General features: G+C 36.9%; 1 protein-coding gene across 2 annotated transcripts; it reads right to left on the minus strand.

Moving 5' to 3' along the window:
- Positions 1-793: 793 nt before the first annotated feature.
- On the minus strand, positions 794-27,923 carry LOC131435296 (sorting nexin-8-like). 2 transcript variants are annotated; one of them, XM_058602999.1, is made up of 7 exons: positions 26,944-27,923; positions 14,950-15,047; positions 13,754-13,845; positions 1,692-2,234; positions 1,512-1,623; positions 1,290-1,451; positions 794-1,222 (listed from the first exon to the last, which is right to left on the minus strand). In XM_058602999.1, exons 1-7 carry the CDS (start codon positions 27,365-27,367, stop codon positions 1,169-1,171), a joined length of 1,485 nt encoding a protein of 494 aa, XP_058458982.1. In that variant the 5' UTR covers positions 27,368-27,923; the 3' UTR covers positions 794-1,168. The 2 variants fall into 2 exon arrangements, with proteins under 2 accessions (XP_058458982.1, XP_058458981.1); XM_058602998.1 differs by having other exon boundaries at positions 794-1,451.
- Position 27,924: the final 1 nt, after the last annotated feature.

A 27,924-nucleotide genomic window follows, 5' to 3' on the forward strand; every position in this document is an offset into this window, starting at 1 on the left:
GGAAAAATTTTGAGACTTTTTTTGATGTTGAAAAAAAACCGCGTAACTTTAGAAATCCGCGTAAAAAAACGCGTTACTTTGGAAATCCGCGTAAAAAAACGTGTTACTTCGGAAATCCGCGTAAAAAAGCTACGTAAAAAGAAACTGCATTAAACAAAACCGGGTAAAAAGAGACCCCAGTGTACGTCTAATTTTTTTCGATTGATAATCACATCGAGATTGTTACAAAATCTTTTTTTTTTTGTTGTGAAGCAAACCGTATTTTCTTGAAAAATAATAGGCTATTACATTCATCAACATTTTGAGTTTTGTGTCTAATTTTCTGTTAAATTCAGTTGAACAAGCTGTAAATGATTATTATTTACATGCTTTCGGATATAAATCTAAGTGAACAGCGACGCTCCTTTTATGTTAATTTACATGGATTTTTCGTTGTGTGTTCATCGAAGCGGACGCCAAGCTGATCTCAGGCCTGCAATTTATCGTCGACAAGCTCCGGAAAGCAGTGAAGATCTTCAAAAACGACAAGGATTGTAAAAAGAATGGACGAAAGTTGTTAAGAAATATGGCGCAAGTAGGAAAGGAAGTTGAATAATCCGACTTTAAAACAAGCATAGCTAATATGTGTTTATTTATCCCTGAGAGTTTCAAAAACATCCGTCTCTGAATGAATTTTTGGTGATCGTTTTTCTTTCGTGTAGAGTCTTTATTTTTCATTGCTAGAGGTCAAGGACTTTGAATATTCTTTCTTTATAGTATTATAATAATAAGCGTTTGATTTTTTTTAACCTAATATATTATCATGCTACCGGTACAATATCAACTTGAACTGCTTAAAAGTACAAAAAAAAAGGTTTGATCATATCGAATGTGCGTGTTATCACTGAAATAATTTATCACTATCTAATAGCATTTTCGTTTTCTACACTGACACTACACCGATGTAGGTCAGAGAACTATACCTCGATTACACCCAAATTCAAGAGAGCGTAGTCGGTGCTACACCAGTTCAGTGCAGTGCAATAATCGAAAACGCCATTAGACTGATTTGGCATCTGATTCCACAAAAAAAAGTAACGTTCGTTTAAAACTTATGTATCAACAGTTTAATACTTGTGAACCCCTTTCGCTAACCTAGTAATGCAATATCAATAGTAAAAGCTAAATATTAGCACAATTTCGAAGTTTCGTTAGCTACTAGCTGATGCCAAATCTTCGACATCTGCAGCGAAAGAGAAATTTATGAAATATTTCCAGCGATTGGCACGAATGTATTCGATGTTGGTTACCTTGCTGTGGTACTGGGATTCCTCGTTGGCATACGACAGCAGAATCGAAGGCAGCGATTGCAAATACCTTTCGGTAAGGGAGGTTTCACTGCGCACACACTGCAATGCAAAAGCGCACCTACGTTCGGGTAGTTCCGCTTCGTCACGTTGTACATCGTTTGACTAAAAAGCAATTGAAATGTTATCCTTTCGGATAGAATTATTATGGTAAATCAAGCTTACCGCAGTGACACGTTCGTCACTTCTCATTTTCAATTTTCCTGCAACATGCAACTTTGAGAGAGCTTTCTGATATTCAGCCAAGATTCCATTCTCCACACGATCACAAAGATCACTGTAAAACGTCAATCAACATAAGGTCAGATAATCGATACGTGCTAATGTGGCATTATGACAATTTACCTATGTGCAGCGAGTACCTCTATCAGCACGTGGACCCGTTCGTGGACGGCATTCCGCTGAAGCTGGACGTAAGTTTCAGAATGTCTTGCCACCGTCTGAGCACTGTGTGACATTTCTTCAAACGTTTTTTCCCTGAACACGTTCCGCACGTCAAGGCCCTGTAATATCAAGTCAACTTCAGCCATATCTCGAGCCTGCTGCTCGGCACGTGATGCCTGTTCATCGAAGATTTTGCGCAGTCGCATTAACGATTGATGCACGTTCCGTAAACTATCCCGAGTTGCTGCCAACGGTTTCAGGTCTTCCAAGGGTAAATCAACGTCTTCTCGCAGACGACTAAATTCGTCCATTTGTTTTTCATACATAACCCTCATGCGGTACTGGTAGTCGGGAGTACGATCGCTTAGAAATGTGACTAAAATCGGGGAGTTACCAAGAACGGGATGCATCGTCAGTATGGTGAGCCAAGTTTGCAGACTACCACGACGGCTTTCGATCAAGGCATCTGGTAACAATTGCTTCGGCGGGAGGGCTGGAATAATTCTGAAATAGAGAAAATTGTTAATGTAACGAAGTTTTACTTGACTTCTGAACAATGCTTTTGAAAGCCCCAAACATCAAGCTATCTAATCAAATGAAATATTTGCAGAATCATTTCTACATGGTAGGCAAATTCTTACAGTTAAAATGATCAGTTCGTTCATTACTTTATTAGATATCGTTGGCCCCCTACTTCCATGGGAGAAAAACGTGTTAGCATGGAGGTGCAACGGTTGATGGTCGCTAAGCTCACTGTTCTCATCGTGTAACCTTCGATTGAAAGTAGCATTGGGGGATTTTTCTCCCTGCTTGTTTTTATTCAGAGATTTCTTCGTTGTCATTGTTATTTGTTAATTGATTATAGTGTTGTTTCCTACACCTTTTTCAACTAAAAATTACTGGTTCCAAAGACAACTAACTGCCACTATCCGTTTTAAACATAAACCAACTACAGTCTGTTACATAAGAGCGTGGCCACGATTACTCGCGATCGGTAGAGTGGAATGGTGTTAACACAGAGCCACATTAAAATTTATATTTGTCAGGCGAAAAAAATGTAAATATCTAATTCTTTTATTCAATTTGTACCTTCTTGTACCTAATGTTATTACAAGACCATGATAACGATGCTTTTATATAAAAGTACACTTATTGCCTTTCTCATATAGAAAGTTTATGCAATTACTTGAAAAATTGTCTAGCGAAAATTGGCCCAGAGAGCTAAGTGTTCTATATCATTCGACACAGTTCATCAAGCTAAGCAATGTATGTGTCTGTGGGTGTATGTGTGTGAGTATGTGTCAAATAATGTCACCCATAAAATAATAAATCTCGTGGATTAGTTGGATTAAAACAGGTTTTTACCCACATAATATACACAGAAGAAAGTGTTACATTTTCATCGAGTGCAGTGTTGTGTGATCGATACATGTTTAAATTTAATTTCAAAAACTTTTCAGATATTTGACAGTAGTTTGGAAAAAAACGCCCGCCTATATTCGTGCTACTTGATTAAATGTGTTCTAATTACACAGAGTCGATATACGATAACCTTGGAACAAAATAATTAATTTCAAATTAAGTTCCATCATTTGAATTCGCAGTTTCTGTTTTTTTCATTTACTCATCCGAAATTCATCTAGCCTGTATTTGATTAGCATCACAGACAACTATAATAGATTATTGCGATTCATGCACATCATCAATTTAAAAAACGAAGCTCGCCATTTGAACAGCACGTGATATGGCATTTTCAAATGGGTACAGTCACGTACCCAGAGGGGGCGAGGGGACCTGGTCCCTCCCGAAACCAAAAACAGGTATATAATTATTTAGAAGATCTCAGATATGTGTTACAGAAATCACAAGACAGTAAACGTAATGAAATGTAATACAATAACAGTTCTGGTGAAAAGTTTAAAGTGTCTGTTAAAAACACCCGTAAAAGGCACACCGAGAATTAGGTACATCAGCAATCTTCAGTAACATTATTTTTTATCTTTGGGCCCCTCCCGAAACGAAATCCTGGGTACGGCCCTGAATGGGTAGCATAACTATTTTGTTAGTGTTGGTGTGAAAATTTACTCAAGACCTTTGAAATTACAATCCACACACAGATTGTTCTATGCCAAATGGAACGAAGATATTTTAAGTCAAAGAGATATTGATAATCATCCAAATTATTCCATGAGGTAAACAAATTTGTTCAAGAGAAAAAAAATCGTTCTTATAGATAGCGAATAAATATTGGAAATAATGTGAACATTAGATTAGGTGTAAGGACAAATGAATTTTTTTTTGTTTACAATATTTTTCAATTATTACGGAATATTCCAGTATTTTTGATCATTTTTTCAGTGCAGATTAAAAGATGGTAGTTTTAGTTATTATTCTCTGAAAATATTCATAGAGCAGGACTGTTAAGAGTACCGTAATAATCGAAAGAGAAAATAAACAAAGGTTCATCGAGAATTATCCTTTACATTGAAAGAAATCTGCGCGCCAATATGAATGATCTGACAACTTAGCATGGTGCTTTCGATAAAATACCCAGTGGAGCTTGCAGTGGCGTACAGAGGAAATTTGGCGCCCGGGGTAGTATAAGATATGCCGCCCCCATCGTTAGTTTAATGGAGATACTGAACTACATCCGGACAAGCAATAAATGGTTCCAAGGATTGGTTTGCCGCCCCCCGCAAAACGTTGCGCCCAGGGCGAGTGCCCCCTATTTGAAAATCTCTTCCACCTTTCCTCTTCCAGTTGCCGTATATTATTCCTACTTAACAAGTTGGTTAAAATCTATCTTGACGTCAGTTACATCATCCTGTATCACAGATTCAATATTCGTCAGCATTTTCATGTACAGCGATCTCACTCTGGCCGAATTAGATTGCTTATCAACACGATTTGAAGTCACTCCCTTCTTGTAATTCGACAGTTCGACTCGATTTTTAGTTCGATGCACGCATGTAGACGACACTCTCCGTTTTCTTTCAACATAACAGACAGAGGTTGGAGCTCGTCTTGAAACAGCAGCCGATGTTTATGTGTCTTTTTTCCATAAATACGTTTATTTCATAGGCAATATACACAAGTTTTTCTTCGCCGTGGCATCTATAATACATAGCATTTTAAAGCTAATACATTTCGAATATCATATTAGTATGTTGGTATTCATTCGTTAAACTAAACACATTTAATAAAATACATTTAATTTGTACATGATCTTATAACTATTTCAGCTTTGTTTGGATTAGTTCATCACTTTTATTCAATATAGTATAGCTGGCTATTGGTTGAACTCATGGAAGAGAAAGGAGTCGAACATAAAATATAATTTATATTAGAACTCCAATGACCTAATGAAATGATAAAGAAGTTCCATGTAAGAAAGGTCACGACAAGCAAGAATGTCGCGAACTGGGACATTAGATAGCCTATCTTAGATACGCAAGGAATTTATTAGTTGAGATCTGACATCACGATACTCCACGCATGTCTAAACGACATGATCAATTTCGTGATAACCTTCGCCAAAGCATAATGATTAGTCTCGGAAAGGCCAATTCGAAGGAGATATGCATCTAACGTGTAGTGATTGGACATGAGTCTGGACATCACACAAATGAAATCTCTACTTACTTCCAGTCCCTTTGTCGATATATAAGGAATAATTGAGTGCATTCGCCGACCCAGATTATCTTTATCCCAAGAAGCTTGCCAGTTGGCAAGTGTTCTTTGGCGAGACGCGCTATAAAATTCGTTGAAAGCAATCGGTCTCTCATAAATTTCACTCTCAATAGCACCACGTTTGGCTAAAATATCTGCTCTTTCATTGCCTGGAATGGAGCAATGAGCCGGGACCCAAACTTTTGTGATTTGATAATTATTATTCAATATGGCGTTCAGGCACTGTTTTATTTTGCCCAAGAAAAAAGGTTCATTTTTGCCAGCAGCGTTTGAGCGAATGGCTTCAATTGCACTCAGACTATCTGTGAAAAGAAAATAATGGTTTGGAGATAATGTGACGATTACACTCAAACTATAATGAACTGCTGCTAACTCTGCTATATAAACAGATGCAGGTTCTTGAAGCCCAAATGAAGCCGAAACATCAATTATGAATATACTAAACCCAGTAGCCTCTTCAATTCGCGATCCGTCCGTGTAAAACATTTTCTCAGAGTCAATATGCCTGAGCTTACTTCGAAATATTTTTGGGATTTCCATCGAGCGTAGGTGATCCGGGATTCTACTGACTTCGCGCTGCATGGATGTGTCGAAAAATAACGTTGAGTCATTGATATTTAGGAGGCTGTCACGGATAGGAATATATCTTGAAGGGTCGATTTCCTGTGACATATGGATAAAATATACTGTCATGAATCTTGTTTGAGATTGAAGCTCAACTAGCCTTTCGAAGTTACTAATAACCAGGAGATTCAGTACCTCACATCTTATTAGCAGTCGCGATGAAAGCTCCCAAAAACGATCTTTCAATGGAAGAACTCCCGACAGAACTTCAAGACTCATTGTATGTGTCGAGTGCATGCAGCCTAAAGCAATTCGCAAACAACGATACTGAATTCACTCATGTTTGATAATATGAGAGTTTGCAGCAGAACGAAAGCAAACCATCCATATTCCATCACTGAAAGTATCGTTGTCTGATACAATTTTATTAGATCTTCCGGATGAGCACCCCACCAAGATCCCGTTATTGTTCGAAGAAAATTTACTCTTTGTTGGCATTTTGTTATCAGATACCTAATGTGTCCTCCCCACGTGCATTTGGAATCAAACCACACTTCGAGGTATTTGAAAGTCAAAACCTGTTGGATCATTCTTCCCATCATTTGAAGCTGAAGCTGCGCGGGATCATGCTTTCTTGAAAAGACAACCAGCCATGTGAAAAATGCATGCATTTCTCTGACAAAAGATTGTGCAAATAATTATTTATAATCGCTGGAAGTCAATGTTGATGGAGCTTGTCTGAAAGAACATCAATAAAACTGAATCAAATACTTCTTTTATGTCTAAAAATACAGATGCCATTTGTTGTTTTTGAGCGAAGGCAATTTGGATGTCAGACGAAAGATCTGCAAGGCAATCAATCGTCCCTTTATTTCTACGGAAGCCAAACTGAGTATCTGACAACAAACCGTTCGTCTCGACCAGGCACGTACCCAGAGGGGGGGCCGAAGGGGCCCGGGCCCCTCCCGAAATCGAAGTAAAGTAATTTCCATTTTGGGATTTTTAACTTTTATTTCCGGAATCAGGAACAGAAATGAGTTTTTGGTTATCAACTAACAAGATGTGCTAAGTAGAAGATTTTACCAACCAGTTTTAAATAACCCGCTTCTTTTTGCAATTGAATTTATTTTCGAGGCTCAAAAGTCGGGTTTCACAGTGATTAAAATCAATGTCAAAATTAAAGGAAATGGATGAAGATGAAGTACTGAGCAAACATATCATAGTTTTAGCAAGATTCTGCGAATGAAAAAGATGTCCTGCCGCTGGATGTTGCACTTGCATACTCAGGATAAAAAAGATGAACGCGAGCACACTTCAGAAGCATGTTCGTCTATGCTGATGATGATGGTGTCGGTTTATTACTGTTGACTTACTCCATTATTATACGCCACAGAACAGGACATTACCGATTTCGGTAATATAAGTGTGAATTATTGGAGCGATTGAAAATCGGTGTGGGCTCTGAGAAATTTATGTGAGTTCCGTTTTGGAGTTTTTGAATGCTACTAAGAAAATTTTTCTTTATTTTTAAATTTTATACTCATCACCCTGTAAAATTTCAAATATATTCAAAAATTTAAACTCGAAAAAAAGTCCGCGAACTCCAAATTTTCTTCAAAGAATGAAGCACGGAATTGTTATAGCGAACAAAAATAAAATCGCAGCAATTTAGAAAATCGGTAAATTTTTAGAAACGTCTTCTAAAAACGTGAAAATCACGTCTACAAAAAAGTCTGCAACTGAAACATGTCTACAGCTTATTTTATAAAGCTGCAGATTTACAAACAAATCTGCAGGCATCTCTGATCCAGACACGGAAGTTGACTTGATGAAATTAAATAGGATCACGTGGGATTATAAGGCACTTCATTTGAATAAAAATTTGTTAAAATCGGCTTGGCCATCTGTTCGACAAATAATTAACAAATTTGGCAAAACTAGAAGAGCTTACTGAATAATTTCGAAATATTTTTTTCCTTCTTACATCGTGGCTTATAAGAACACACCATTGAAATTGAAGGTTTTAATACTCATCACTCAGCTTTCCCGGAACTAGAAGTCTAATCCGAACTATGGGACTAGAAGAAATGTAAAAATCGATCCCTTCCCTTTGACACATAGATAAAAGATAGATAGATAAAGATCCTTCTTCAATAAAAAATAAAACAAAAAATACTAAAGGCACAATAATCATCACTTAGACGCATTATTTTATATTTGTGGGCCCCTCCCGAAACGAAATCCTGGGTACGGGCCTGGTCTCGACCCAAGTGTCGAGACGTCGTAGAATAATTCTTTCGAACAATTTTCTGATGCAGGACAACATTGCAATGGGTCAATATGAGTTGTGATTGGAAGCTGGTTTCCCCGGCTTTTGAATGGCGATAACTTTCACTTGCCTCCAGTCAAGTGGAAAAATATTTTGCTCAAGAAACTTGTTGAACAATTCCAACAAACGTCTTTTTGCAAGGTCGGGCAGATTCTTCACCAAGTTGAATTTACTTCTGTCCAACAAAGGAGCGTTATTACTACAAGACATGAGTGCTATGTAAAATTCCATCATTGCAAAGAAGCTATCAATGGAACCCTTATTTGGAGAAGACTCTCAAATAATGCTCTGCGTGGGAACAGAATCTGCACAAACTTGTCTCGCAAAATCAAATATCCATCGGTTCGAGTACTCCTCACTCTCATTTCCTACGTTACGATTCCTCATTCGTCTGGCCGTATTCATTGAGGTTTCTCTTGACAAACCTTCGACAAAATGTCTCCAATAGCTGCATTTCTTGGCCCGAAGTATGTTCTTGTACTTGGTTTCTAAAATCAAGAATTTTTCAAAATTCTGAGGAGTTCCTTCTCCTCGTTTTTAAAACGTCTTGAAAGCATTTTGTTTCGCGTGTTTAGCATCTGAGTGCTCTTTGTCCCACCACGGGTTTGGAGGCCTTCTGTTAGACGATGGACCTAGAAATCGTTTGGTTTGGGCTTGTCTGCGGCCTCCTGAATCTTCAAGTGGAGTGAGCTCTTCCATTGAATTTAAGACACTTGATATATTACTTTGGTATTTAATTTAGTCAACATTTTTTGTCAAATCATATGGAATATTAACTGAATTAGCAATGCATTTGCCACTGCTAATTGAGATGATGATTGGTAAATGATCGCTACGGTGTAAATCAGGAAATATTTTCCGGGTGCTATCTAGTCGAATTGAAGTCGAGCAATGAGATAAATCTAATGCACTTTGACGTGCAGGAGGTCTTGGAATTCGTGTCATGCTACCCATATTTAATACCGTCATGCTAAAATTGTCGCTGATCTGCTATCATTGTAAACGGAACTCCACATAATTCCGTGCGAATTGAAATCTCCCAGAATCATTCGTGGAGCAGGAAGGGCTTCGACCATTTCATTGAGCTGTCGCTGTCCAACTTGTGCTCTTGGAGGAATATACAGCGAAGCAATGCAAATGTCCTTTCCTTTAATGTTTATTTGACAAGCAACAACTTCTATGCTAGAAGTCGAAGGAATATTTAATCTATAAAAGGAATAGCTTTTCTTAATTTCTAAAAGTACTCCACTATACGGAGAGTCTCTATCGAGACGTATAATGTTGAGTTGAGGTCATTAAAATTTAAGGCTATGTTTGATGTAAGCCATGTTTCGCACTAAGCAAATACATCACATTTTCGACTATGCAACAAAACTTTAAATGAATCAAGTTTTGGCATGATGCTTCGACAATTCCACTGCATAACAGTGATTGAATCATTTGCGGCGGATGATAAATTATTAATCAAATGATACAAAACCTGAGAGAACTGGCCATTGAGCTGATAACTGTTTCTAAAAAGTTCTAGCTATTGGAAGGAATTCCGTTATGATGGTCTTTAGGGGTTCAGAAATATTGAATGCTGCGAGAATGCATTCTACAATTTCCGAAAACTTCAGTAATCCTGATGGTGGATGTGAAACGGAACCCGCTGGTTTATTGTCTTTTCTTGTGCTAGTTCCTGGATTGGTTTGTGAATTTGACAAACCAGGAGGCACAGCTTTTGCTTTTAAATTTGGCTTTTAAGATTTAGCACGGTAATCTTTTTATGAAGGTGTAATTTTAGGTGTCTTTTTTGGTAATTTGAGAGGGGACTTTCTCCTCTTAACAGAACCTTGAGGAGTGACTTCACTATTTTCATCAGAGTCAGATTCCTCTGGCTCTAGATTTGAAAAACCATTTTCTGTTTCGAGTGGGGAGACATCAATAATTGTTGTAAGCATTTCTGCATATGTGCGCTTAGACCGTGCTTTTAAAGAAAGCTTAATTTTGCCTTTACGCAACTTATGGCGTTTTCGTTTTTAATTTGCACTACACCGGTGCAGTGCTACACTGAGGCATGAATAAACGAACAAAAATGACGAAAACAAACAGTAACCATTGACTACAATAAACGATTCCATTGCACAGAGCTACACCAAACTTTTGATGAGTGCTACACCAGTGGTATCGGTGCAGAAAAAGTGTAGCTCTGGTGTAGTGCAATTGGTAAAAACGAACGGTTTCAGTGCAGCTTTCGCTACACCAGTGTAGTGCAATTTAAAAACGAAAACGACATTAAATGCAGCGCATACTGAGAGATCATGAGAACTCACCCCACAATAAACACATTTTTCAATATCTTTATCGCAAAGATTATCCTCATTGGGCCCTTGACATTTTATACATTTAGACTTGTTACTACAATAAGTAGCCGTTAGCCCGAATTTTTTACAGTTCGTGCAATTCATAACAAGCGGTACGAAAAGCCGAACAGTTAACAACTACTCGAATTTTATCTCTATTAACTTTAGAGATTTCTACAACTTCGATCCTACGCAGCGTACAAATTATGGTACAAGGTACATCAGCACTAGGTTGCTTTACCACCTCTGTGCATTTGCACCTCTTCATCTTCGCACCTTTATGCGATGGCACATCTGTGACTCGTCACTTCTATGCACACGCACCTCTGTGCGTATGAACGGGATGGCCTTAGTCGCTAGCTTTCCAGTCGTGAAACGCCCCGAATATTGCCTTGGCGATTAGCACCACCAGTTTTAACTACCTGTAGCCGTCAACTCACGAGCCAGTATAATCGAAACACAACCTCTTCGCTTGAATGTTCTTTACTGAATGAATTTTCGCGTCTTACTTTCAACATTTTTATTACAATTTCGTCAACTTGGCGTGTGAGTAACTCGGGTATGCGCCAAAACTCGAGCAAAATTTAAAGGCGTCGCTTCTCTTACATCGATGGTTTTTTCAAAACAGAAAACCAAATGTCCAAATCGAACTGTAGACATTAAATAAAATGCATAGGATTTTTTACCTCAAATGCGCCATGTTGAAATTGAACAATTTTTCATCGTGACAACCTTAATCGAGGCAGAGTTCATAACTGTTTTAGTCCACTTAGTGGTGTTATGGTGCCTTTCTCATATAACTCATGTTTCCATTATTGAATATTGGGCGTAGACTAGCATAACCTTTTCAATTTTGAACAGTTTTGACCCAAGTTAATAGGAATTCTTCGTATTTTACATTTTTGGTCTAAGTGATAGTTTGAATTTTATATACATCTCACCCTTTTGTTCCGGAACCGGAAGTCAGATCCGAACAAAAGTCAAAAGCAGTCTTCTTTTATATACGTAGGCTTTTTTATTTGAATATAAGTTTGTGAAAATCGACTCAGCTGAATTTGAAAAAAGAGTTCTGTTTTTGAGTTTTTGACCACTATTTCCAATACTTCCAAGACCGGGAACTGGGAACCGGTATAACTATAATCGGTTCTTTTAGCCAACAACTAGCATAACCTAAAAACTGAAACAATTTTGAGCAAAATTAAGATTTTTTATGCAATCACTCGAAAACTCTACTAAAAAAATGGTCCGAACACAGTTCGTCGAGCTAAGCAATGTCTGTGTGTGTGTATATGTCAAATAATATCACAAGGTTTTCTCTGTCAAAATCGCATAAAATCTTCAAAATTTGAATATAAACTAGTATAACGTATAAACTCCACCATGTTAGTTGATGGCCCTCAGAACAAATTGGCTCAAATGGCACCTGTAATTCCGGAACCGAAAGTCGTATCCGGATGAAATTCAATAGTAGACTATGAGACCATAGACTAACAGACAGGACACTTAAATTGGATTCTTTAATCATTTTAACGGTCATTTCGAATATTCCTTTAGTTGAGACAGTACTCGCATATATCATAATGGCGCCACGTTACCCTATCAAAAACATCCAGTTTGTCATGTAGACTATGTTTATTGAATTATCTGTAATGTACTGATCTATATACGTCCATGCCGATTTTATGCAGGATGAAGATTTAATACATATTATTAGAACTAAATACAGAATTGTGCCTACTTCAACAGCTATGTATATACCACAAACCAATAATCGGTTTCATGTACCTGAGAAGTCATTTTTCTTAACAACGTTGAGAAAAATAAAATTTTGCCTTCAAACATTGCTAAAGAAGTTAAATATATTATCAACGTAATCCCATAATTCATTTTCAAATATGAAGTTCGATTCAGACGATCCGTCACCTACCGTCACAGTCAACCTCCGTCACCGTTACCATCAAAATTAGTTGAACGCTTTCTTATGGAGACTTTCACACACAACGTCACCGTCACGAAACGTTTGACGGACGCAACGTGTGAACGTTCCAGTAAAGAAAGTGTCAAAGTGATTTTGACAGAAGCTGACGTTCCGGTGACGGTGACGGAAGGAGACATCCCTGCAAACAGCTGATCTGTGTTGACAAACGGGGGGAACCAACTAGTAAAAAAAACTTTTACATAGCACAAGGGATGTACCGATAGTAAAAAGTTCGCACAGTTCAATATAGATGGAACTAGTGCCCCACGAAAATTTGTTTTTAAAAGAATTAACTCATAGTGTCATGTCTGTTAGTCTGTTATAAAACTGTAAAGCCAGCGATCCAGCCATCTCCGAGAAAATCGAGTGTATATTTTTGCTACATACACAAACACATAAATACACACACAGACATTTTACGTACTCGACGAACTAAGTCGAATGGTAACATATATAAAACCTGTTCAAAAGTCGGTTTTAACACTAGTTGTTCGTTTGAAATATCGGAATTATTCTCATGGAGTAAGTCTTATATTGGTATATTACATGTTTTCTGTTTTTCGTCAAAAAATTCTAAAAATGTGTATATCTGTTTTAAGAAATAGATGTTGGATTAATTCAGATTGCACAATGGAAACAGCTAGTGTTTATCCGACATGAAGAATCAAAAGAACATTGTGCCATCTCGAATGTACCTGATACAAAACGGAATAGCAACTTACTCAAATTATACATGACATAAATCCTAACCTACCGAATTTTTGGTTTGTTGATAAAATACATATATGATTATTTAAAATATATAGTCAGTTTTGAAGTCTTATGTCGTTTTCGTATGAGACAAATGAAACTGACCAGGGTAGTTTCATCAAACAATCATTTTTAACTAAACTGTGTTGGGCTCGCACTTAGCAATGGGGGTTTGAGCAAACCTGATATAAAAACCAGGTTCGAAACTGACTCGATTTTCAGTTCAAAAACGTTGAATCTAGGTTCGAAACTAGCTTTAAACAAACGGTTTGACAGCACTTAGGGTAGAAACTAGGTTATGTTTGGCATCAAACAAAAACGTTATTAAGCTAAATTTGCTGTGAAGTAATATTTAGAATAAGCTTACCGGTAAGGATATTTCTCGATAAGGTAATTGAACAGTGCCACAAAGTCCTTGTAGCGTCTTCGCACCACCGTTTCATAGGCTCTCGCTTTTACCTAGAATATAAAAAGATCTACTTATTTATTTATGAATAAGTCATCCTACAGTGGAATACACTATAGTGAGATGACCGCATATTCTCCATAATACGTTTTGATTGACTATACGATTAAATTAACTGTTGAATACGAATCCACGGTTAGCAATCAGCTATTAAGGTAACATACGAGGTCTGTTCAAAAAGTTCCCGGAATTTTTTAATTGCGCGCGTCTGGAGAGTCCGGTGGTCAAAAATTTTTTTTATTGTGTTGGTACATATGTCCCTAATGTATGGTGAAATTTTCAGCTGTATTCATTGTTTACATTCTGTCTTGTAGCGGCTGGTGTAGACGTGTTTTTTTGAGCTCGGCGATTTTTGTTAGTTTAAACAATGGAAGAATTAAAGAGTCAAAGAATTTGTAATAAACAAAAACATGTGTTTACGAGTGATATAAGCGTTTCCAAGATGGCCGCGAAGACGTTGAAGACGACGAACGCTCCGGTCGACCCAGCACGTCAATAATCGATGAAAATGTGGGAAAAGTAGAAAAAATGATTATGGATGATCGCCGAATCACTATTAAAGAAGTTGTTGATGAAGTTGGCATATTAGTTGGCTCATGCCATCATATTTTTTTCAAATGTTTTGGGCATGAAACGAGTGGCAGCAAAATTCGTTCCAAAACTGCTGAATTTTGATCAAAAAAACAAACGCATTACCATCGCTCAGGAGCTGTTAAACGACGTCAACGACTATCCAAATTTACTTGAAAGGGTCATAACTGGTGATGAAACATGGGTGTACGGTTATGATGTCGAAACAAAAGCACAATCGTCCACGTGGAAGCACCCAACGTCACCAAGACAAAAATCGCCGAGCTCAAAAAAACACGTCTACACCAGCCGCTACAAGACAGAATGTAAACAATGAATACAGCTGAAAATTTCACCATACATTAGGGACATATGTACCAACACAATAAAAAAAATTTGACCACCGCACTCTCCAGACGCGCGCAATTAAAAAATTCCGGGAACTTTTTGAACAGACCTCGTATATCTTATTTGTAATATTTCCTACAACTTTCCAACAACTTTCACACAATAAAAATTATAGTTACCTCGTATTCTGAATGTTTCAGAAATATTCCTTTCTTTTCTGGAATTACTGTTATAACAATGATCGGTTCACAGAGTCGCCTTTCGCCCAATTCGTCACCTAAAAATAACGAATAAGAGAACAAAGCTGTTATACACAGATGCAAATTATGGCCTCCTGTGGAACGAACTGTCTTGATGCATGACGATTTGATATTCATATGTAAACAGTAGCTGCTAAACGATATACTAATCTTCTAGATCATTATAAAAACTGGTCCAGAGATTGAATTCTCGTTTCATAAAAAAAAACCACAGCAAAATAGTATCGTCGTTTGTGTACTGGGATGAATAATGTGCTTCGTTTCTTGTTCGTAAAATGCTAGGGTAAGTGTTCCTGTAATAAGCAATTGAGCTATGCAAAACAACAAACAAATTAACGCTTCTGCGAATCCCACACATTTTCAGCTACACTGTCACGAAACAGTAATATTTTACCTATAGTGTATTCTTAATCAACAAATTTTAGTGAATGTCTAAGTGTACCCAAATCAAATGAATTATCAATTCTTCTCTTTTACTGGTAAGCTCACCCGTGGTAAGCGTGATACAAGATAACTAAGCGGGTTGAGTACACCGATCGCGGTAATGTTTATCCAATTGTTCTCTACGTTTAATCTCAATATACCACCTACAATCTTACCAGCCGCTACCTAATTTTGGATCAAAATTTACTAAAGTGTATCTCCCCAATTTTCGGTAACGAGTGATGACCTCAAAATTTAAGTAAATGTAAGTTTACCCAAAATGTTATGTCATAACAAAGCACGCTACCCATTTTTTGCGATCAAGTCAAAGTTTAAGTAGATAACGACCTAATTTTGGGTAGCTTATAGAAGAGCTCGACAATGAGTGATTTCTCCTCAAAAATAGGTAAAAATGATTTTCAGTGTATTGTAGAGGTTTCCAGAATCTCGCTCTATTTTCTATGGGAGAACGAGGCTTTTCATTGTAGAATTCTATATTCTTTTCCTTCAGTGCACATTTGCCTTACACACACATATAAATATACACACATATATATATATATATATATATAAATATGTTATAAAAAAATTAGGGTGGAAAATATTAAATATGTTATAAAAAAATTAGGGTGGAAATTAAAATATATGATTGATCGTTTTATTTAAATGAAGATAAGAAATGTTTTCTTTGCTGGAAAAAGATGTCAGTTGTTAGGTCTGGTCCTAGGCGCGAATGTCAAAACCCCTTGAATCAAATTGTTTATTTTTCGGAAGAACTGGTTTACAAAAATAAATTCTCGTCAACGTGTAAACATCTTTATCTGAAGTACAAATGGTCGGGTAATCGATCAGAAAAAAAATTTACCCGTACCCGACCCATACCCGAGTGAGCACTAAGTTTTTTTACCCGTACCCGACCCGTACCCGATTGAAAATAAAAAATTTTACCCGTACCCGACCAAAAACCTGTCGGGTACGGGTCGGGTTTCGGATAATATACCCGAGACCCGACCATCTCTATGCGAAATGGCTTGTAGTTTGAAGCCCATCCTAAAGTGCAATATTTATCATAGTATATTGCAACATGTGGTTCTGTTGTTTGTTGCATTATTTGTTATATATTGAACTGAATTATGTTACATCGTATTATATATTGTTGTTATTATAATTATAATCATTATTATTGTTATTATTATTATTATTATTATTATTATTATTATTATTATTATTATTATTATTATTATTATTATTATTATTATTATTATTATTATTATCATTATTATTATTATTATTATTATTATTATTATTATTATTATTATTATTATTATTATTATTATTATTATTATTATTATTATTATTATTATTATTATTATTTTTATTATTATTATTATTATTATTATTATTATTATTATTATTATTATTATTGGCCCAACTTCGAAGATTTTTTACTATCGTCATCTTCTATGACGGTTTGAATTTTAAAAACTCATCAGTAATTTCAAACATGGAAGTCGGAACTGGATCCAATTCACCAATTTTGTATGGGATCAAAAATTAATTTTAATTTTGAGTTCACGTTTTTACCTTCTTTTAGCTTCTCTATTCCCGATACTTTCGGAAACGGAAATCGGTTTAGTCGAAGTCAATCAAATTCACCTAATGGATTGGAAACCATTTTATTAGATTTGAAATTTTTGAAAATCATTGTAGCCGTCTTAGAGAAATCGTAGTGCGTTCCACATAAAATTTTTGGGTACCTTCCGGGATCGAAAACCGATTATCGGTAAACCTGAAAAAAGTTCATTTGGTCGTTGACTCTCAAATCTATGAACCCGATAAATTTTTGTGAAATTTTTACACTAATCACCCTGTATATCTTGAATTAGAGGTCGGATCTGATTAAAAAACAAGTAGTTTTTATGGGACCTTAAGACCTTTTATTTGAATGTTAGATGTCCGAATTCGGTTCAGCCATCTGCTAGCAAAATGAGTGACATAATTTTAATGTCATTACTTATATGATCCTGTAGCTCCGGAACCAGGACTGTTCATATGAATCTAAGTTTGTAGAAATCAGTTAAGTTATAGGTTCAAAGGAAAAGTCTTACAGTTTCATACGGAATTCCTAAATTTATTGTGGATACTTTTTCCTGTTCCGGAACTACAGGGTGAACAGGATTTGTAGAGTTTGTTAGATTAAATCCGAACAAAGTTTCCTGTTTCTATTCAATGAACAGTTGCTTTTTCGAATTCCACATTAATATTTATGATGTTATGAGTAATATGAGAAAGGCATCATGGATGGATTAGAACAGGTTTCTTTATGATAAGTTGAGAGGTTGAAAATAAACCCACATAACCATTTTGTTTTTTTTTTTTCAAGTTTCGTCTTGGACTCATCAGTGCGTTAGCAGTTTATGTTGAACTGCTAACTAGACTCAGCAGTTCAATACAAAGCGCAAAGTATATGAGATGCCGCCGTAATCATATAATTTATTTCCATGAAAGTGTAACTAACTCTACAGCTATTTAGAATACAGAACCGCCATTCAGCGACGATCGTAAAAAATTGAACAAGAGAAGCCCTCATCTCTATTTTGAATGTACACTACTGGACTTCGTCTTTGTTTTTTATGCAAGAGTGCGAATTCAAAATACGGGAAATAAAACTGCAAACAGTAGATAAAACTATATATTTAACTCGATATCAGAGATAAGCGATAGTAGAAACTTCAGTTCACGATGAACATGAAATGATTTTTTTTACAGATCTCTCCTTTCAATAGTAATACGCAATGCTACGCAATTTGACTTTTTCATGTTGATTTATGCTCATGCACTATTTAGATTTATCACAATCAAATGCTATTTAACATGAATTTGATTTAAAAAAGTAACAGGAACGCAGGATTTTGCATGTCCTACACACTTAAAACCATTCCTTGAGCTCGGCATAACAAAATGCCGAGGTTTCGAAATATGCGCTAGCTGTTGCCGAGATTCAGCACGACAGCTGTCATTTATTGCCGCGTTCGAGTGAAAAAATGAATAATCTTCGAAGAAGCGTGGAAAAACTTGCAAGTAAAAATATTGAATAAATATAGTGACATGTTTCGCTTTATAAAAAGCGACTTTATCAGAGCACTCGCGTAATAAGGGAAAAACACCCAACACGGGGCTCAAAGCGTCCTCGAGACAAAACTTTGAGGGATATGCGAAAAAATAACCCAATGCATGGAATAATTCAATAGATCAAAATAAGTTTATTTTTTGAACAATATCGTATATGCATAATTAAATATTGAACATTTTTGTAAGCCAAAAATCAATATATACTTTTAATTTCATATTTCCAGCTCGACTCAAGGTGGCCGCATCTGGAAACGCTGCTTTTTTATGCTACATGTTTTCAGGTAGATGCTTTAAGCACTACTGGCAACAAATTTGTAAGCCTCCTTTAAGTGTTAATGAAATGAATTTTTGATCCTGAATGGCGTGTTTATAATGTTGAGAAATTACAAACAAAATTAATTGACTAGATTTTTAATTACTGATGATTCGGTAATTTATTTTTTTCATTTTTTCGTTTTATTGAATTGCCGAATATCCAGTGAACGTTTCACTGAGCAAACAGTAAATCTTATGCTGACGATTTCGGCAATATTTGACGTTTGTCAAATTTGAGGGTGCCGAGACGCTCAGTAATTTTATTTTTGCCGAGATGATTGCTGATTACTCGGCTGTACGAATCTCGGCATTTTTTTGCCGAGACTCAGCTAAAAAATTTAAGTGTGTAGGCACACAGCAGACGCAGCGCTGGCGTTACAAAATTCTGCGATCCTATTACTTCTATGCATGGTATTCAAGCTGAATAGGGAAATATTTTTTAATCAGCTTCTTAACATGCTTTGTGATTGAACTTTTATTAATGTATTTATTTCCGTAATAACACAGCATGTATGTTCATATTATTTTCTGTTTTTATTGGTGATATTATTCCACCACCACGGTTTTGTTGAATGAATTTCAAATACATCACGAAGCGTTAAATTTTGATGCATGTCTTTTTATATAAATTCATTGAAATTTTTTTATTCTTTTTGCCATATTCCCCATAAAGTGGCTATTATTTCACCCAACCGCTGCACCGTGTTCAATCAAAACCAGGCACTGGTATCAGACATTCGTACCTATACTGCGGATCTGAAAACTCGTACACATATGTGTGTGTGCTCGGTGTCGTTGGAATTTTTGAGATTCCCGAAAGCTAGAGTTTTTGAGATTCCCGAAAGTTAGAAAATTGATAGTTTCCAGAACCCAAGATTATACCAATTAATCAATGCATAGTTAGTTCAAACATTCGAATGCATCAGCTTTCAATACTTATTTTATGCCAAATTTATGAATCTTGTTAATTTATTCGCCCCTTTGCGCATTTTTGGCTGATCGTCATCAAACACAATTTTCTACATCAATCACTTCCGATCGAATCAGTAGCGATGCATAATACTTTTGAGTTCACCTGATGCGAATATTTTCGAGTTCACCTGGGGTGCCAGAAACGCTCACTACAGCTCTGATCATTCACTCTTCTACCTTTATTGCATTAACCAGCTCATCCAATGCAATGCCACGAATCATTACCATGCCGCCCAACTACAACAAAGTGAAAAAAGGGTAGCAAAACCATGTAACCTTCGATGCGATTTGTGACCTTTTGGATATGTACCCGTACATACCTGCACAGCTGTTTCTACTGATCGCAGAGAATAGAAACGGTAAACGCGTGGGCCCTCGGCTTACTATTGCCGGGTAGTTTTACAAGGCTTGTTTTTGATCGACTAGTCAGCATCGGTAGCTGTTTGTAGTGGGTATAAAGACAGATAATTGAAGTAATTACGATGAAACAAGTTTCTTCGGAGTTCCGCCGTGCGCCAACTGATAGTCATGAAAAGAACTATCGTGAGTCATCAATGTTTTGTTGTGTAACAAAAATTTCACTGGCTTGGAAATCACTTTACGAAACCCTCTCACAATTCGTGATGACTTCTTTTTCTTTTTCTAATAAGCGTAACTGCACTTGACATGATGCCGATTATTAATATAGATTTGAGCTATATGCTACATGACAGTTAATGTTCGGTTATAGACCAATACAATCACCGATCTGCAGTCTCAGAACTTTTCAGTGACATACTCGAATATTCTACACACCAATCGCGAAACTATGTGCTCACACGTTGACATTTTAATTAATTAAGAGAACCGGTTGAAATTACCACCGAAAATCTGTACACTGCTGTTCGTCCCAACAAACATTGATGCGCAGTCATAATATAACTCCAAAGAAGTTTTTGAGCAACTGCAACCGTTTGACCAAATGTAGAAACTAGTAATGTGCGTCATTTGTTGCCTATCCAAATTGGATATGTCAATAACAATTCACACTGTATACTAATATGAATGACAGAACTGATTAAACGCTTTCGGAATATTTAAGCAGCCTCATGGTAGCTTGTTGTGTACCCTTGTATTGAACCAAGCGTGGTTAACTTTATAAATACAGACTAGTACTAGACAGAAATCAATAACGATCGTTGATATATTACAAAACCAAGAAAAAAAATTGAAGTAAATATAAACTACTCCGATGTTTTATTAAGTTTTTATTATGAAGATCATAGTTCCTGGAAATTCAAGTCTTGAAACAGCAGCCGATGTTTACGCGTCTTTTTTTTCCATAAATACGTTTATATTATAGGCAATATACATAAGTTTTTCTTCGCCGTGGCATCCATAATACATAGCATTTTAATCCTAATACATTTCGAATATCATATTAGTATATTGGTATTCATTAGTTAATCTAAACACTGTTTTTATCAAGCGATATGCTATTATAAATTACATTAAATAAAATACATTTATTTTGTACATCATCATATAATTATTTCAGGTTCGTTTGTATCAGTTCATCACTTTTATTAAATATAATATAGCTGGCTATTAGTTGAACTCATGGAAGAGAAAGGAGTCTAACATAGAATAAAATTTAAATTGGAACGCCAATGGACTTAATGAAATGACAAAGAAGTTTCATGTAAGAAAGGTCACGACAAGCAAGAATGTCGCGAACTGAGACATTGGATAGTCTACGTTAGGTACGCAAGGAATTTATTAGTTGAGATCTGACATCACGATACTCCACGCATGTCCAAACGACATGATTAATATCGCGCTAACCTTCGCCACAAGCACAATGATTAGGCTCGGAAAGGCCAACTCGAAGGAGATGTGCATCTAACGTGTAGTGATTGGACATGAGTCTGGACATCACACGAATGAAGTGCCTACTCACATCCAGTCCCCTGAACCATGCCTTTATCGATATTTTAGGAATAATTGAGTGCATCCACTGACCCAGATCATCTTTATCCAAAGAAACTTGCCAGCTGACAAGTGTTCTTTGGCGAGACGCGCTATAGAATTCGTTGAAAGCAATCGGTCTCTCATAAATTTCACCCTCAATAGCACCACGTTTGGTTAAAATATCGGCTCTTTCATTGCCTGGAATGAGCCGGGACACGAACTATTGTGATTTGATAATTATTATTCAATATAACGTTCATGCACTGTTTTATTTTGTCCAAGAAAAACGGTTCATTTTTGCCAACAGCGTTTGAGCGAATGGCTTCAATTGCACTTAGACTATCTGTGGAGAGGAAATAATGGTTTGGAGATAATGTGACGATTACACTTACAAGTTCTTGAAGCCTAAATGAGACCGAAACATTATTGCTGAACATATCAAACCCAATAGCCTCTTCAATTCGTGATCCGTCCGTGTAAAACATTTTCTCAGAGTCAATATGCCTGAACTTGAAAATATTGTTTGTGTTTCCATCGAGCGTAGGTGTTCCGGAATTCCACGCACTTCACGATGCATGGATGTGTCGAAAAATAACGTTGAGTCAGGAACATTTACCAGGCTGACACGGATATAAAAAAAACTTGAAGGGTTGATTTCCTATGACATATGGATAAAATATACTGTCATAAATCTTGTTTGAGATTGAAGCTCGACTAGTTTTCCGAAGTTACTAATAACCAGGGAATTCAGTACCTCACATCTTATTAGCAGTCGCGATGAAAGCTCCCAAAAATGATCTTTCAAGAAAAGAACTCCTACCAGAACTTCGAGACTCATTGTATGTGTCGAATGCATGCAGCCTAAGGCAATTCACAAACAACGAATATACTGAATTCGCTCAAATTTGATAATATGAGAATTTGCAGCGGAACGAAAGCAAACGCATCCATATTCCATCACTGAAACCATCGTTGTCTGATACAATTTTATTAGATGTTCCGGATGAGCACCCTACCAAGATCTTGTTATTGTTCGAAAAAAATTTACTCTTTGTTGGCATTTTGCTATCAGATATCTAATGTGTCCTCCCCCCGTGCATTTGGAATCAAACTACACCTTGAGGTATTTGAAAGTCAAAACCTGTTGGATCATGCTTCCCATCATATGAAGCTGCGCGGGATCATGCTTTCTTGAAAAGACGACACAGAGAACTCGATACCCAGATGAACAGCACAAACTGAAAATTTATCTAAGGTATCTTGCCATGGTTTTTGCAGATCAATAGCTTTGGGTCCAGTAACTGAAACCACTTCATCATCTGCCAATTGTCTCAGTGTACATGGAGTTACGAGACAGTTGTCAATGTCATTTACATAGAAATTATACAGTAGCGGACGGAGGCATAAGCCTTGCGGGAGACCCATGTAGCTAATTCTGATTGTTGCCAAATCGCCATGGGAAAAATACATGCTCTTCTCTGACAAAAGGTTGTGCAAATAATTATTTATTACCGCTGGAAGTCCATATTGGTGGAGCTCGACTGAAAGAACATCAAAGGAAACTGAATCAAATGCTCCTTTAATGTCCAAAAATACAGATGCGTCCAAAATATTGAGCGAAGGCAATTTGGATGTCAGACGAAAGTAATGCAAGGCAATCATTCGTCCCTTTATTTCTACGAAAGCCAGTATTGAGTATATGACAACAAACTGTTCGTCTCGACCCAAGTGTCGAAGAATAATTCTTTCGAACAATTTTCTGATGCACGACAACATTGCAATGGGTCTATATGAGTTGTGATTGGAAGCTGGTTTCCCCAGCTTTTGAATGGCGATAACTTCCACTTGCCTCCAGTCAGGTGGAACAATATTTTGCTAAAGAAACTTGTTGAACAATTCCAACAAAGGTCGGGCAGATTCTTCACCAAGTTGAATTTGATGCTGTCCAACCCAGGAGCGTTATTGTTACAAGACATGAGTGCTATGGAAAATTCCATAATTGAAAAGGGGCTATCAATGGAAGCCTTATTTGGAAAGGACTCCCAAATAACGCTCTGCGTAGGAACAGAATCTGAACAAACTTTTCTCGCAAAATCAAATATCCATCGGTTCGAGTATTCCTCACTCTCATTTCCTACGTTACGGTTCCTCATTCGTCTGGTCGCATTCCAAAAAGCGCTCATTGAGGTTTCTCTTGACAAACCTTCGACAAAATGTCTCCAATAGCTGCATTTCTTGGCCCGAAGTATGTTCTTGTACTTAGTTTCTAAAATCAAGAATTATTCAAAATTCTGAGGAGTGCCTCCTCCTCGTTTTAAAAACGTCTTGAAAGCATTTTGTTTCGCGTGTTTAGCATCTGAGCACTCTTTGTCCCACCACGGGTTTGGAGGCCTTCTGTTAGACGATGGGCCAAGAAATCGTTTGGTTTGGGCTTGTTCTGCGGCCTCCAGAATCGAACAAACGAGGAAGTCATATTCTTTAAGTGGGGGAGCTCTTCCTATGAAGTGATATGATTTGTAAATGATAGAGATGATGATTGGTAAATGATCGCTACCGTATAAATCAGGAAATGTTTTCCAGGTACGATCTAGTCGAATTAAATTCGAGCACAGAGATAAGTCTAATGGACTTGGACGTGCAGGAGGTCTTGGAATCCGTGTCATGCTTCCCATATTCAAAACTGTAATGTTGAACTTGTCGCAAATATTATATATTAAGGATGATCTGCTATCATTGTAAACGGAACCCCACATAATTCCGTGCGAATTGAAATCTCCCAGAATCAATCGCGGAGCAGGGAGGGCTTCGACCATTTCATTGAGCTGTCGCTGTCCAACTTGTGCTCTTGGAGGAATATACACCGAAGCAATGCAAATGTCCTTTCCTTCAATGCTTATTTGACAAGCAACAACTGCTATGCTAGAAGCCGAAAGAATATTTAATCTATAAAAGGAATAGCTATTCTTAATTCCTAAAAGTACTCCACCATACGGAGAGTCTCTATCGAAACGTATAATGTTAAAGTCATTAAAATTTAAAGCCATGTTTGAAGTAAGCCATGTTTCGCTCAAAGCAAATACATCACATTTTTGACTATGCAATAAAACTTTAAATGAATAAAGTTTTGGCATGATGCTTCGACAATTCCACTGCATGACAGTGATTGAATCTTTTGCGGCGGATGATAAATTATCCATCAAATGATACAAACCCTGAGCCAATTGACCATTGAACAGATAACTGCATCAAAAAAGATCTAGCTATTGGGAGGAATTAAGAGAGTCTTTAGGGGTTCAGAAATATTGAATGCTGTGAAAATCCATTCTACAATTTCCGAAAACTTCAGTAATCCTAATGGTGGCTGTGAAACGGAGCCCATTATTGTCTTTTCTTGTGCTAGTTTGTGAATTTGAAATTCAACGTTTGTTTGACAAAATGATCACCAAGTAGCAATTCACCCGCAGAGGCGCTTTGAACAGCCCAACAATCGCTTATAGGCTCTTTTGTAGCGAATTTTTATTTGCATGCTTTACACAGTTTTTTTGAACAAAAAATTGCACTGGTTTGGATGTCTGTGCCGGTATACCTGGTGAGCTCGGTAGATATCGGTTAAACCATCTCCGAGAAAAGTAGCGATAAGAAAAATCTTTGAAATTTTCACACGCATATATTTTGCGATCTCGTCGAGCTGAATCGAATGGTATAAAAAACTAGTGGTCTCCGGAGCTCCAAACAAATGTTGGGTTTTCCAAAAGTCGAGCAATAAACATCCAATGAAATTGAATTTAGTTTCTGTGCCCATCAATGCAGTTTTAGGAACAGAAATCTAAAATCTTATGATCCATCACGTAAATTGATAGAATTTCTCAAACCGAAAGGAAAACTAGTTTTTAAGCTAGCTTTCTAGATATTCATGACAACTGGAAACAATGTTTAAAAAATGTTGTGCTTCGACCTACTTGATAATTGATGAATTCATCGCAATGGTGAGATGATACTGTCCACAAACACATTTATTGTTTCATATATATTATTCAGTTACGGGCACAATTACATGTGTGAATCAATTCCATGCGAGAACCCATGCTTCAATCAAAAGGAATCATTTTCAGCGTTCGACGCTCACATCTTATTCGATGAATGAATTATGAATTTATCTTATCTTAGGCTGTGAACCCTTTCGCGGTTAATTTTAACTTTTGATTGATATATGACACTTGAGTGGTTATTTTGTGTCGAATAGTTGAATTTTACTAAAACTACGTCCCATTTCAAAATTTGACGGACGGAAAATTATTGTGGTTTATTTTCCACTGGAAATAATTTCAACTAAAGAATTAATATTAGAATTTGCATTGCAAGATTTTTTTTCAGTGTCGGAAAATAACCATCGATCTGTCAAAAATAACCATGGTCTCGAGCAGGGTTATTTCTGACAACATCAAATTAAACGCTCGAGTGGCAGATTTTAACCAAAAGTTAAAATTAACCGCGAAATGGTTCACAGCCTTAATCGCTACAGCGGTCGAGATAAGTCGGGCTCAATGCATATTCGAAGCACAATATATCTCTAATTGATATATTCGAACCTTTATCTTATCGAAAAAAACTGAATTTATAATTACAATCAAATACCCACAATCTAATACGCCCTGGGAATTGAAACTTCTGATTCTCTCTAGTTGTATGATCATTCAGTGCTTGCCTGATAAGATAAGGGTTGACTTCTAATAGAGCATTTATAGCCCTGACCCACGGCAATTGCAAATTACACGAACATCGCTACTCACCTCAACCTTATCTGCACGAAACACAGAAATTACTGTATGAATAAATTAATGCATAAACGACCGAAGTAGCTTTTCGACAAAAAATTTAACCTACTATGGTAAATCGCTTCATTCCACTTATTAAATGCAGTTAACTGATGTTTCTATCTAATACCACCACTATCCTCAAGTGTGGTTTGCAAATTGTTATCAATACTCTGATAAGTAAATTACCCCTCAGGGATATAGCTAAGCCACCGAAAATCCGGAACAATCATTCACTAAATAACATACACTCGTTTGATGAGTCTGCTTGTTACACAATATTTCCAACGAAAACACTGACACTTACCCATCGACCCAATAGACATCGATATTGACGTCGATCCAGACGGTCCCTCGCCTGGTGACATCGGACGAAGCCTTCCCACGCCATTCTCCAGTGGTAGCGAACAACCGTGATCAAACACAGTAGTCGAATTGTGATTACTAATGTTTAGGGACGGTGATCGCGCTGCTACCCCCACAGTATCGTGTTGAATGTCCTCGTCCGCACTGCATTCAGATTCTGAATCCGAAGAAGATAAAGGCCCTTCGGTAGCAGCAGAAACGAATGTATCCCCACATGATGGCGAACGAGACAAGTCAATGCCATTGGGACCGAGGTTGCTATCACTAATCCGAACCGCATCTTCCGATTGCTGCAGGTTTTTGGACAGCGCAGTACTCGAAATAGTTACCATGGCAACCGGAGATGATTCAAGCTTCATTGGCATTATATCCTTTAGTCAATACTGATTTTGTACTTGGGATGTTTTCTGATGCACTTTTTCAATCTTAAAGGTTACAATATACACCAACATTAAATCAGAAAGCGATCGATATTTTTCCGTACACTTATTTTATCCCGTTCACACTTTCAGCAGAATCTGTGGTTTCGTTCGTTCTGCCTCACTAGCTCTACAATGCAACACAGTAATTACTAATCGAAGCGCCTTCTTCAAGCCAACAGCTGTTGTGCAACTCTATTGTATTATTATTTCATTTTAGGACAATCGCGTTTAAAAACTGTATTGTCGCTGACAACCGAGGGATTGCAATCATTTGAAAATTGTTCACTAGGAAACTACAAAAATTATTCATTAAGCACTGAAAATCTAAAGAAATAAATTAATTCAGGATGTTTCTGCGAGATAAAGTAGGAACAAGCACTTCGTCCTTCACAAAAAAAAAACAATAAGTAAATCTGAAAAACAACCGATTAGTGAAGAACAATACGCCTGCTGATAAACACGCCTCACGGCACGCGGAATGTATACGCAAATGGTGCGGT

This window comes from Malaya genurostris, chromosome 3 (assembly GCF_030247185.1).
Source record: "Malaya genurostris strain Urasoe2022 chromosome 3, Malgen_1.1, whole genome shotgun sequence".
Taxonomy (NCBI): Eukaryota; Metazoa; Arthropoda; class Insecta; order Diptera; family Culicidae; genus Malaya; species Malaya genurostris.